This window comes from Parus major, chromosome 2 (genome assembly GCF_001522545.3).
Source record: "Parus major isolate Abel chromosome 2, Parus_major1.1, whole genome shotgun sequence".
Lineage (NCBI taxonomy): Eukaryota > Metazoa > Chordata > Aves > Passeriformes > Paridae > Parus > Parus major.
Window position 1 is genome coordinate 9,311,975 of NC_031769.1, and position 13,710 is coordinate 9,325,684.

At 37.4% G+C, this 13,710-nt stretch overlaps 1 protein-coding gene across 3 annotated transcripts in view; it reads right to left on the reverse strand.

Annotated features, from left to right (window-relative positions):
* Positions 1-13,710, reverse strand: part of ESYT2 (extended synaptotagmin 2) — an 81,910-nt gene that overhangs the window by 40,020 nt on the left and 28,180 nt on the right. For all 3 annotated transcript variants that reach the window (XM_015619089.3, XM_015619090.3, XM_015619091.3), the window contains exons 2-6: positions 10,260-10,301; positions 9,538-9,672; positions 7,821-7,897; positions 2,025-2,097; positions 1,064-1,153 (exon numbers count right to left, since the gene is read on the reverse strand). In XM_015619089.3, coding sequence (XP_015474575.1) covers positions 1,064-1,153; positions 2,025-2,097; positions 7,821-7,897; positions 9,538-9,672; positions 10,260-10,301 — 417 coding nt within the window. The remainder of the gene's footprint in view (positions 1-1,063; positions 1,154-2,024; positions 2,098-7,820; positions 7,898-9,537; positions 9,673-10,259; positions 10,302-13,710) is intronic.

The following is a 13,710-nucleotide window of genomic DNA, read 5'->3' on the forward strand; positions in this document are numbered from 1 at the left end:
CCAGTCTGAAACTGTTAGACCTTGACATAGTAAGTTTTAATGTTTAATAAGAACATATTCAAGGAATGCGCTTCCAATGGAAAATATACTTTCAAGTAAGAAATGGAAACAATTTCTTTAAAGATCTGTGGAGCATAAGAATTTCCACTTTGTTCACATTTTCTGTTAAGCTCTTATGGATACGTACTAAAAGCGGTACCAAACTTCAAATTGCTGAAACTGCCTCACACACATACACATCAAAGAATTTTCCACCAGCCAAGTGCAACAGGTATTATGTTATCCTTTATGCTTCTATAAAAAAATATTTGTTGAAGTGCCATGTTTAAAACTGAAAGCATTTGAGGGGCTGTACTCTTGTTTACACATGCCAGTTTGTCTGTATCATTTTCATAGGAGCAAGACCTTGTTGGCTCACCTTTGTTTCACTATTATTACTGCACAAACATGCACTTTGGCCTAGCACATTTTCCAGCTGAATTCTGTGACCTTCTCTCTGCTTTCCACTTTTGCTACTATCGTGATCATTTTGAATACCAATTCCATCTCCCTATGTGCTTCACCCACTCTCACATTTGGGTCACTGGTAAATGTAATGGGAATTGCCCACTTGCTATGTAGGACAAAAACTTCACAGTAGGTGGGTAATTCCCCATCCTAATTTAATGCTAACACCGGCATTGGTTTTCTTAACAATCTTGCACAGATTTTGTGAAATTTTAGGTTAGACCATGCTTACCTAGAGAATATCATGAGAACAGCAACAAAAGCTTTATTTACAGCCTATCTAGATGGTTTCTATTGATCTTTCCTTACCCAAAAGACTTGTAAGAAAAGTTTGACAGCTTTGACAAAACACACTTCCAAATTCCAAGGTAATTATTATCCATCTTGGTTCCTGCTAACATTCATAAAATTTTTCAGTCCTTATCTGTCAAAGTTGAACCAAACAGCAGTGACTTCCCAAACTCTTTCCTTATGCTGATTAATTCTTGCTCCATCATTTCCTAACTACCATCATCAGCACTCTAAAAAAAGTGGAAAGGGAGATAAAAGTGCTTACAGGTTTCCTAAGGAAAAAAAGGGATAGTGCTCCAATTAGAGGCATGTCTCCAATTAGTGGTTCCAGGATAACCCTCATAGTGCCATGGATCTGTGAAAAGGGAAGAAAAGAAGACAATGAAATTGACTTCAGTCACGTTTTAAATAAAATTTATTTGCTGGCAATGCTCATACTTCTAATTCATTAAATTGTTTCTTATGAAATTATTTTATATATATATATATATATATATACATAAATTATTTCTTTATATGTCATCCAAACCCCAAAAAATTCATATGAGCACTTAATAGTTGTGCTTAAAATTTCATTACATTCATCTATATCATGCAGTGTCATGTTGGTGGTAATTTCTTAAAAGTGTGAAGTAGATTATTTCTACAGCTTCATATAAACAAATATATACAAAGCACAGTGGAATCCATAGGTACTGGAGCTAAAGCAGGTAAATCCTTATTGGTATATCAAGATGTGCAAAAGAGCCAATTCTGCTCCTTAGGGAGAGATCTGTTATCAGAAAGTTAAGGAAATCTCAGAAACAGTATCAGAAGGCAAGGCTACTAATAGTAACTGAATCTAAACCAGGAATTCTATCTGATGCTTGGATATTACATGAAATAAAATTTTAAGCTCTGTGGTGCCTTTATAAACTGACACATCACTTGGACACATGACATCACATCAGCTTGATGTGAAATTATCTCCATCTTTTCCTATAGTAAATGTTATATATTTGTTCTACGTTCTTAATTCTTAATTCAATGATCCTAATTCTGCATTCTTAATCCTTAAAGGATTTTTTTTTGTTAAATAACATTACTGAAATTCTAATGCAGTATCAATACTATTCAAATGAGAAAAATTAGTAAGCTACACAATTACTGATGCTTTCTTATAGATTATTTCATCAGAGAATAGTGATTTAGTGATATGAAAATCAAAAGAAAAAACTGAATTTCACCTGTATACTTTTCACACCAGCTCTGCAGAAGTATCTCTTGATCTCCAAATCAATTTCACAGTTTCCAACAAAACTAAACCAAAACAGAAGGTATACATTTCACTTTTATGGACTAAATTGCAATAAACTGTTAGTTCTCTTTTGCACTGTCATGACAATGTATTTTTCTCTTAGTATATGCACAAAAAACACAAGTTGAAATATTAGAACATAAAACAATATCAGTTTGCTAGAACATCCCCTTCAAAACATTATCACTGTCATCAAAATCACTCAAATTAATACCTAGGTTTGCTACCATTTCCAGAAGGATGCATAACAGGAATCAAGCAAGAGGCCCTACTTTTGGGAAGTAATGGACACAGAATTCACACTCCATTTCAGGAAAGTTCTCCACAGATCTCATTGGTTGTAAATGTACACAAATCCACTCTCATCTAATATAATCATGAGAGGCCCTAGACAGAGATGGTGCTTATGCTAAAAATGAAACTTGTCTGAAATATTCATAGACTCGCAAAGCCAGTGGTATTTAGAATTTCAATAAGCACGGCATGCTGAGCTTAATGATCTTCTAAGCAAGTTTTAAGCCAAAAACAGTTCAGCCCTTTCTGAAAGGAGGGAAGGCAGGAAGCAAACTAGGGAACATACAAAAACTATGCAAATTTTTCCCTCAACAGTTTTCGCATCCCATTTTTGGGAATGCAAGGTCAAGTGATTGAAATTTTCCAGATGCTGCCCTGTATTTCAGATTTGTTGAAGTTGGTAAATCTATTTTTCCCATGCTACAATGCTACAAGATTATTCACACACAACTTGGGCTTAGAGTTTTAGCTGCTTTCCCTGAAGCTTCATGCAGGTCAAGCATGTACCAGCAGAGCTGAGCAACCTTTTTTTTCCAAGAGCTGGTACTGCTGTGAAACATTGGTTCTGAAAACAAACAAATTTTTAAACTCAACAAGGAATTCAGGAAAGAAGCCTGAGACTCTGATTTAGCAAGGAATTGATCAATGAGTCTACAGAATGAGAGCTAAAAGCAAAACCCAACAGGCTGAGTACAGTGCTCCAGGTAGGGAGAGATGAGCTGGATGAGGACACTGGCTAAGAAGATAAGAGGCTGTTAACAGAAGGACAAATGAAATCTGAAGAGCTTTCTGAACAGACTGCCCAGGTAAAGAAAATGGAAGAAGGAACCAAAGGGTATAGAGAGGAGACAGATTAAAGCCAGACACTGCTGAAAGGAGAGAGAAATTGTTTCCTCTGCAGGGCATCCTGTTCCAGATTCTGCAGCAGAGCCCAGCTTTCTGCACATTAATTTCTCAGACCTGGCTTGTACAGTGAAACACGGTTAGCTGTGTTTGGGAGTATGAAACAATCTTATTACAAAAATGTTTGGGGAATTGTGAACAAAATGGAATTGCTCTCTTCTTCAGCCATTCTAGGCTCAAGTCAATATAAAATAAATTACAGTAAGAACAGAACAGTAGGATTGCTGTTCCCTCCCCCCAGAGCCTGATGGACACAAAGTACTACCAAAAGAAAAAAAAGGTGAGAGCTGCTGCACTCCACATATCCATTATCCAAAATCATCTATATGCTCCTCTGCTCTGTGTGTAGTGGTGCTGTCTTTGGGATTTCAACAAATGCAAATTTTATGAATCCCTTAAACAGAAATAAACAATAGTACCAAGACTTTCCTGTAAACATCCATCACTGGAATTTATTTTTGAATATTTAAAACATAACACTATACAGAATCTTTGTTGTTCAATGGCCAGTTTGGGGAACTGGAAGACAACAACATGATGGGGTCTATGTCAAAGGAAGGTGACAGTTGCTTTCCTTGGAAAGAATGCAGTGTGACTGTAGTTTAAAAATAGGTATGTAACTTTTAATATACAATTTAAAACTATGTAATTTCTATTTTTAACCTAACTATCTATAGAGATAGTAGAGATATATAAATACACTCCCACATATATATATATATAAAATTGCATAACAACATGACACAGAGAAGCAAGGTCAATTAAAACCTGCAACTGAAACCTCAATCTCAGCACTCTGCAGCATCAGAACTATTTGTGTTATGAAGACCGGGAAGCAATACGCTTGTTTGAAAATCCATAACAACATGATGACAAACTGAAGTAAAAATAGCAACAAACTGCATTTGAGGGGACTAAGTCAACAACATTTAACTTTATAATAAAGCTAAATATGTTTTTGTTTCCTAAGATATTTGGCTGGGTTCATTAACAGTCAATGCCTACACAGTTGCACTGTAATATACCATACAACTTGAAAGTTCATTTAGCCAGCAAATTCTATACATTCAGATCATAATATCCCAGAAATATTAATGATCCCTTTAAGGTACAGAACACTGAGACAGATTACAGTTTAATGAGGACACTCTTGAAAGAATATTAACAGCAGCTGTACTGAATCAAAAGAGAAGTGCAATGTGGTCATTGTAGCCTATGGAAGATACCCAGAAGAAAAAGAAGAAAAAATAAAAAGGTTACAGCAAAAATATTTCCTACATTACTGTGATATGCAGTTCTGTACACCCGATTATCTTATTTGTTTTTAGAAAATCTTTAGACCCTATTTTTACATCTGACTTCTACCAGTAAAATGTAATGAGTCTCTCCATTCAAGTATTCCATGTTTGAAAACATCATCCATGTGTTTCAATCTGCAGCCTAAAGATCTTTCAGTGCATCAATTTTTTTGTGTCATGAAAAGCTGAAAAACTCAGGCTATTAACAACTACTTCTTCAATCTCTCAGTCTTTTTTGCTTTCTTTGCTACAGTTCTTGTTTAAATTGACTGAGTTTATCTTGTTTTCTGATGATCCATAACCTTTACCCAAGTATTTATGACATTCACGTACTTTAGCAAATATTTCTTTTTATTAGAAGTTTATTTAGATTTTATCTTCATTTGCTCAAGTGGTTGGAATTTTTCTCTTGCCCATATTTGTCATCAAGAACAAGACTTTTAAACTATAATGAGTTTTGATAATTTTTTAACAAACTCCACAGTAAGAGAAAGGAAAAGCATTCCCTTCACAAATATGGTCCTCAAACTGAACCTTGAAATACATCCTCCAGTGCGTGCTTTGTGGATTAGCTATTCAAGCTACTTAAGGGTGAAGTTCTTAATTGGATCCTGAGTGATGCACAAAACCTGTTCCAAAGAGTTCTGAAAAATACTCTGAAGCAATGATCATTGTGCACTCAATTTCCTCACAGAAACAATAGAAACTAAACCAAAGAACAGTCCTTTTGAAGTTAAATTTAAAAGCAGGCAAAAAAAACGCCCACAAAACTCTGAAGGATGATGCAAAAAAATACTCTTAAGAGTTTTGGAGACACATTGAAACTACTTAAATGCACTATGCAAGGTCCAAAGTAAATGCACACTCCCCACCACAAACAGCTGACAGTAGAAAGGGCTAGAAGAAGATACAATAGTGAAACTGCAGGATTAAAGAGGATTCTTAAAAGAATTAATGTATTTTAAATTGAAAAAAAAAAAATATAAATAGAATCTTTCCTTCCTTCCCTCACCACACACCCCACAGGGCTTGGCTTCCTACAACTATTCTTATGAATGTTTAGAGAGGTTGTTTGGGAGGTCCTTCTCAACTGTGTTTAGAGAATGAAGGGTTTATCGAAAACTCCTACCTTAGAAATAAATTAAAATTATAACAAACTAATTTAACTGGAGATTAAATTCTACAGGAATAAATATTCCAAAGGATGGAATTTTCTGCAGCAGCAAGACTGTTCTTTATAATCTTGCAAAACTGCAATATAAGACAGAATTTAGGGTTGGTATATGTATTTTAACTCTGTATCTAAATGTACCAAGAGATGCTTATTCTTCCTGTTACAACTGAGACAATCCCAGTGATAAGACTCTCAGAAGATAAATAAATCAAACTACATCAAACAGTAACAACTGGTACAGGGGGCCAGGAGGGCTCTCTGTCTTAAACTTGCATATTAAAAGCCTTTGAAAAAGAGCCCTTTCCGAATGAGGTGCCAAGGACAAATCTTAAATATGAAACAGGATTTCCTTTGATGATGGTTTTGTCTAAGCCTCAATTCCTAGAAGCTGTGATAATCACTCCAGAGCTCTCGTTTCCATTTTCTTCCTGGAAGTCTGTGCCACTGGCAGTAAGGATATGCTGTTGGGCTCAACAGGCACCCAGTTCACCCAGCACTATCATTGTTATTGAAACCACTTCAAGGAATTTAATTTCAGCCTTTTATACTGGATTCTATTGCAGCTGTCTACCACTTCTCTAGGTAGGTTGCAAGGTAACACAATGAGACATATGGGTAAAGATTTCCTTCAGATCTTTGTAACAGGACATTATTCCTGAAGTTTTTGTACAAACCTACTGGCCTTTTTATTTTTATCTGCTTCATGAGAATGAGTGGAAATTTTAAATAAATAAATAAATAAATACTTGATTTACTCTGTCTTCCTATGAATAGTTCTGCCTAAAAGGGAAGAATGGTCTTGGAACAGAAGCAGCTTCTCAAAAATCATTTCTATGGACTGTTTGGTCAGACAAGATTATTTTCCTGAGGGCTTACCTCTGAAGAAGTGAGGCTGCTCTTCCAGATGCTCTCAAAAGTGGCAACAAAGAGAAAACTGAGGGAATTTGCTCCATTAGGGCTAACATAATCATCCAGCGAAATAAGCTCTCAGAGTCAATCCTGCTGTATTTTGTCCAGCAACACAAATACCTGATTTGGACAGCTGTCTTTTTCCCACAGAAATAAAGTGATTCAATTCAATAAAGACTGGGCTCTGTTCACAGCTGTAGCCCCCACCTGCTCTGGAACTCAGGGCAGCCTTTTCTCTTATCACTCTGAGGCCTGCCCAGCTCTGCCAAAGCAGCAAAGGCTTCAGCATAGCTGAAGCTATGATTTTAGACAAATAATTCAAATTTAAGAATAGCCATGTTCAAATTTTGGAAGTGCCTCTGAAGCTGAGATGCCTGATGAGCCTCCTGGCTGCTGCCAGGGAAGCAGTGAGGAACACAGAAGGCTGCTCTTTACTGGACTGTCAATGACTGATAAATTTGGCCTTTCCATAACCCACAAACAGGCAAAAGTAGCCATGGTAAAACAGACCTATGATGGTCAATTATAAAAACATCGCTGGGTTCACTGACTGAACTTCCAAAAAGCTCTGCAACTGTAGATTGTGTTGAGAATGACTTGGATAAATGTAGAGTAGACCAACTGAGAAACCTATATAAAAGGGGTCATGACGAAATGGCAAAGAAACCTGAAGCAATGGAGCACAACCATTCCAGGATTTTGTAATACACAGATTTACTCTGGTAAAGTAAATCCAAATTCTTCAGCAACTATCATTATTTTTTTCTAATACTACGTTTATAAAGAAGAAATCTAAGTAACTGAGGAAAGTAAAAAACTCAAAAAATCTTACATCTTATATTTCAGACTACATTTAATAGCAAAGTATTAATACATTAAGGAAAAAAAGTCAAAGATAAAGCACTATCTTTGGAAAGTACTTTTTCATTAACAAATATGACTTTAAAGATGAAACCACACAGAGTTGATACTCCATTTCCCTCAGATAAATGCTATTTACAGCATGCAGTTTCTTCCATACACAGACAAAACTCACAACATTTGCATAATGAAACAATTCTCCTTTCAGGCCAACTTAACTGCCAAATCAAACAATGTACAGATTATAAAGCATGGACCCCCCTTGTAATATAGTAGTGAAGTTTACCTGATCTGAAGATCTAAAATGATCTGCCTTTTGTCCACATTCTCAGTGTACACTTTTACACCATTTATCCTCAGAGGCTGGAAAAATGAAGCAAGTAAAAGTTGGATTCTTCTACAGAAGTATACTAAACTCTTAACTTTGAAATAAAGGTGAATATAGGCATATCCATGCCTGAAGTAAAGAACATACTATAAACATTAAAAGGTGTGAAGTAAGGCTAAAAATTTAGCTCAAATTCTTATTTCAGAGGTAAAAATTAACTTACTGGGATCCAATTAACCACAATCCTTTCAGCAGTTACCCTGGGTATAGACCACTCGACTTCAAGATTTACAAAATACTTAATAATCAAGTTTTCCCTCTCCCCTGCATTAACATCTGATTTCTCTGTAGATATCTATGTCTAACACTCCCAAAGCATTCCTTTCTGGGTAACTACAACAAGCTAAATTTAGTTCACAAAAAGACAGGCACCTTAAGTGGAATTCAGTGAGAATAGATAGAAGAAAATCCTGTAACTCCCATAAAGAGTTGTGTTGAGGATGACTAAATTTGACTCTTGAGTTTTTCCTTTCTTGAAAAACGTTCATATTTCTATTTGCACATTTTTGATAATTTATGTGAAATCAAAATCTTAGTGCTGTGTTGGGGCTGTGCAGCTCAACCAACTCAATCAAGGCTGCAATATAAAGTAAGATTAACAGTTTGTCATGTCCAAGGTTTCTCAATCCAGCTGCAGAACCATACAGAGGTATGGGAGCTAATGTAAATCCTACTTAAAATTAGTATAGCTTAAAAGAATGCTACAGTCTGTAATACAAATATATCTAGGGCAGGATGGAGGCCCTGTGTAAAAGGACTTACAATTTTAAAGAAATAACCCAACACACAAAAAGTGCAGTAAAGCATAATGAACTGTAACCTACGTGAAATGGAGTCACAAAGAGAGGAAAAACAATTCCCCTCTATTACACCTGAAAATTAATTTCAGGTTTCCTAACATTTAAGGGTGTGTGGGGGTGTTGATTTCTAAATCCTTACTTGAAATTCCATTTATGACAAGCAATAGAAACACGAAAGACAACTTCAAACAAAAGCTGTTAAACTAAAGTAAAAAGCAGTAAAGTTCTGATTAATGCAGGGAAGATTAAGTAGTACTGAACTTGCTGCAAGTAGAGGGAATCATTATCAGCTTGCACTGGTCAAACAGGCTCTCCTGCAGGCATGAGACCCCTTCTTTCATGGGATGGAACAGCAGACAAATATCTGTATGCCCCTTGATACTGTGTTATGTGCAGTCCTTCAAAAGCCAAGCCAGTAGCCTTGACATTGACTCCACACATAACATGATTAGAAGTGCATCTATTACAAGAAAACTGCACTTGGATCATTCTGGAAAAAAGGATAATGGTCCCTGCTCACTTAACATAAAGCACTGCATGAATATTAAAATCACATGGCTGTGACCTCTTCATGTGACCAGGCTACACTGAGTTGTCTCCAAATTCTCTCCAACTTTCTGAAGCACAAACCCCAGGAAATGCAATAAAGCCTCTGCTAAAAAACCCACACATTTTTATTTTAATGCTACAACAGAAATCAGAATGAGGCTTATGACCACGTGTCACAGAGCAATATTTCTGTGTAGATTTGAACTGGCTACATGAAAATGTTATGTAAAACAGGGTCTCTCAAAAAAACTTCACCAGACACTGACCTGATGACCAATATCAATCTTTGTAAAACTGAAGGTGCTGAGGTGGTTGTTTGCGCCTCTTACTGCTGGCTCTATGGTTTCTCGGAAGAGTTTCTCAATGAATTGACAAATAAAAGGCCACATCTGTTTTACAGTCTAAGGAGAAAAAAAAATCTACATGGAAGTACAGTTCTTAAATACATTAATAAGTTATAAATGTAAAAAAATCAGAACTTCACCACATCTGAATTTTCTATCTGAAAATTATATATTGCTTTTTTCTTACTATTTTCCAATTAACTCATGTTCTTCTATGCTCTTTGAATGAAAGATACTTTTTTAAAAGTAAGCTACATAGATTTATATCTTAGATTATCACACACACAAATCAAAACTGCAAATTTCATTTATTTTTAGATTGTAGGTCAGGAACCTACAGTAACTGGAAAGTATCCCAGACAAGTAGAAAATTAAAGATTGTGTTTACAGCTGCTATGACTTCCACACAATTATAGCTGTCATTACTCTAATGCCACATTAAATCATTCATAAAACTCATAATTTCAGGACCATGAAACTAAATTTAATCATTCTTGTAACTAACTGGATCAACAACCAGAGACTTCCAGTGCATAAAGTAAAAAGTTAAAACTACTCTGTTCTCAGATTCTTGCCTCACCTTTCATTTTAATCTCAGCTTTCCATCCTGCCCCTTCCCATTTGGGAGCAATGCTTCTTCTTACCTTGTTGAGCCATTCTGCTCTCTCTGTATCTGGAAAATGCACCTAAAAAAACCAAAACAAACAGAAACAAAATTAATACAAATACAAAACACTTTTTAGTTAATTGTGTCCAGTCATTTATAATACCAGAAAGCTTAGGGATCGCCCTAGACAGTGGACAACATACTGAGCAGTTAATACCCTTGACAAGAGAATTAAAATACAAACTCATTTCTGAACTACATAAATATATGCTTGGACTTGTTTCTAATAGTAGCATCTGGAATAAAGTATTGCTGTAACACCAAGAACAAACTAAAAAACAAGCACAGCCAACACAGGTTGTGTCAACCAATACTAACACGACACACACGACTGCCAGAGTCCCAACTGCACTTCTACTTCCTTTCACTGCCATTCATGCCAAATATTTTTTAATGTCAATAAATCATGGCTATAAGTATTTAATCAGTGAAGTTGAAGTTCAGGAATATGGATTTAAGTTCAGCCAAAAGCCCTTTGAAAGACATTTCTAGTAATTTCTTTTCTGCAGAAACCAGTCAGAGACAGCATGACAATTTATACATGGGCTGGAAAATACCCATAGCAATAGGAAAACATCCATTAAATGCTGGAAGAACAGACACAATTTTCTAGACATAGAAGGAAAGCACAGTTAGTAGCTTTACCTTTTACAAACACACACACACAGAAAAACCCCAACCAAACTTCACCACCAAATAAAAATAAAGCCCTGAAGAAGAATAGCTAACGAGAATTTCTTTAGAAACTCACAGTCTGTAGAACAAGATGCAGATCACACTTCCCAAACACAAAGAGCCTTTGAACACACTAAAAAACCATGACCTACATATAGTGACTTTCGTGAAGCAATGTCTCTACTTAACCGAATTGCAAAGTCTTAATCTCTTCATAGCATAACAGATTGTACTACTGGCTTCAACAGCAGTTATGCATATCCCAGATGTGAAGAGTCAGTGAAAGAACTATTCTTTAAACTGTATTTTCAACAAGATGAATTTGAAAGCAAGTCCCATTAATGACTTTTTTCAGTTTTTATTCACTTCTTGCATTAACAACCAGCACTAACATGATCCTCATATACTCAATCTACCTTCAGAGCAGTCCTTAATTTCATCTAAGCCCCCAAATTTTTGCTATACAGCTTTTGCTATGCTGCCCCCCAGCAGTATAACCAATAGTGTCACAATTATTTCTCCAGTCTGTTTCTTTTTCAACAACCCCAGCTCAATAACAAAGGAAAACCCCACGTTTCTACAGATTCATGAAGAAGTACAAATGCTGCTGTCTTCCACTGTGAAGAAAGGCTCTCAGCATCTTTTTCAAGTATATCACATATCTCTCAAAAGCATTAGAAATGATGCAAAAATGTCCAGTGATGTGTTTGACTGTGAGAAAAAACATCCAACCTTGTTTATTTTACTAAATGAGTTAAAAGAAGTTCTAATAGCAGATGGAATGATTTGGGAGCCATGTTATTTTATTCAGAATTAATTTCCTAGAAAAATTATGGTGGGTAGAATGTCAGAACTCTGTACTTAGAGTGTTGGGGGTAGTGTGCGCCTTTTGAAAGCAAAAAATACTTAATTTTTTTTTTTTTTTTTTTTTTTACTTTTGCAACACAAGCAGTTAAAATTATGTACATTAACCTACAGCTGAACAGAGCTTACACTCAGTTTTTGTCTTGCAGGGTCCTCAAGTTGCTCCCAATGGTCAAAAAGTTAAAGGAACAGGAAGAATGAACACTGTTAACCCCAACACTAATAAATAACATTTTGATCTTTCCTTTAAAATATTTGCTTTCTGAATCTGCTAAGAGAAAAAGTGCCAATTCTAAGTAATGACTTGTGCATGATGTTGGATCAATATGTTTCATTCTGATTTGCTTAGGAGAGCAATCAGTGATGCTCAGTTTCCCAGGATGAGAGCTGCAGAGATGTTTCACACAGGGGAACCAGCATAATCCAAGAGGAAATGGTCAGAAACCTGCTACACTGTTTAGACAAGCACAAGTCTCTGTGGCTGGAAGGGATCCACCCAATGGTACTGGGGCAGCTGGCAGAAGTGATCACAGAGTCTCTCCCCCACCAATTACCAGCTGTCCTGACTAACTGGGGAGGTCCCAGGTGACTGCAGGTCAGCAAATGTAACCCCATCCACAAGGGCCTGGGGAACGACAGGCCTGTCACTCTGACTTTGGTGCCAGCAAAGGTCATGGAGCTGATCCCGTTATGACAGCGTAACCTACTTAGTGGATGAGGCAAAGGCCGTCGATGTGTTGACCTGGACTTTACTGAAGCCTTGGACACGTTTTCCCACAGAATTCTCCTGCAGAAACTGGCCAGTCATGGTTTGGACTGGTGTACAATTAGCTGGGTAAAAACCTGCCTGGATGGCCAGGCCCAGAGAGTGGTGGGGAATGGAGCTACATCCATGATTTTAACACTGGCCAGTCACAAGTGTGTGCCCCAGGGCTCAGCGCTGGGGACACTCCTGTTTACTTACCATTGTTATCAATGATCTGTGTGAAGGGATCGACAGCACCCTCAGCCAATTTGCAGGTGACACCAAGCTGGGTGGGAGTGTTGATCTGTTGGAGGGCAAGAAGGGTCTGCAGAGGGATCTGGACAGGCTGGACTGATGGACCAAGGCCAGTGGTCTCAGGTTCAACAAGGCCAAGTGCTGGGTCCTGCAGTTGGGTCATAACTGCAGGGAGTGCTGCAGGCTGGGGCAGAGGGGCTGGAAAGTGGCCCTGCAGGAAGGGACCTGGGGGTGCTGGTCAACAGCAGCTGAACATGAGCCAGGTGTGCCCAGGTGGCCAAGAAAGCCAAAGGCATCCTGGCCTGTATCAGAAACGGTGTGGCCAGCAGGACCAGGGCAGTGATTGTCCCCCTGTACTGGGCACTGGGGAGGCTGCGCCTGGAATCCTAAGGCCAGTTCTGGGCCCCTCAATACAAGAATAACATTGAAGTGCTGGAGAGTGTCCCAAGAAGGGCAGTGGACCTGGAAAAGGGTCTGGAGCACAAGTCTTAGCTGGAGCACTTTATGGAGCTCACACTACTTAGTCTGGAGAAAAGGAAACTCAGAGAAGACCTTATTGCTCCCTACAATTACCTGAAAGGAGGTTGTAGCCAGCTGAAAGTCGCTCTCTTCTCCCATGTGAAAAAGAGAGAAGATAAGAGGAAATAGCCTCAAGTCGCATCAGGGAGGTTTAGAATGGACATAAGAAAAATTTCTTCATGGAAAGAATTAAGCATTGGAACAGGCTGCCTAAGGAAGTGGTATAGTCACCAGTGCTGGATGTATTAAAAAAAACTTGCAGCTGTGGTATTTAGAGACATAGTTTAGTGGTAGATCTGGCAGTGTCTGATTAGTAGTTAGGCCTGATAATCTTAGAAGTCTTTTCCTAAATTCTGTGATTCTACAGCCA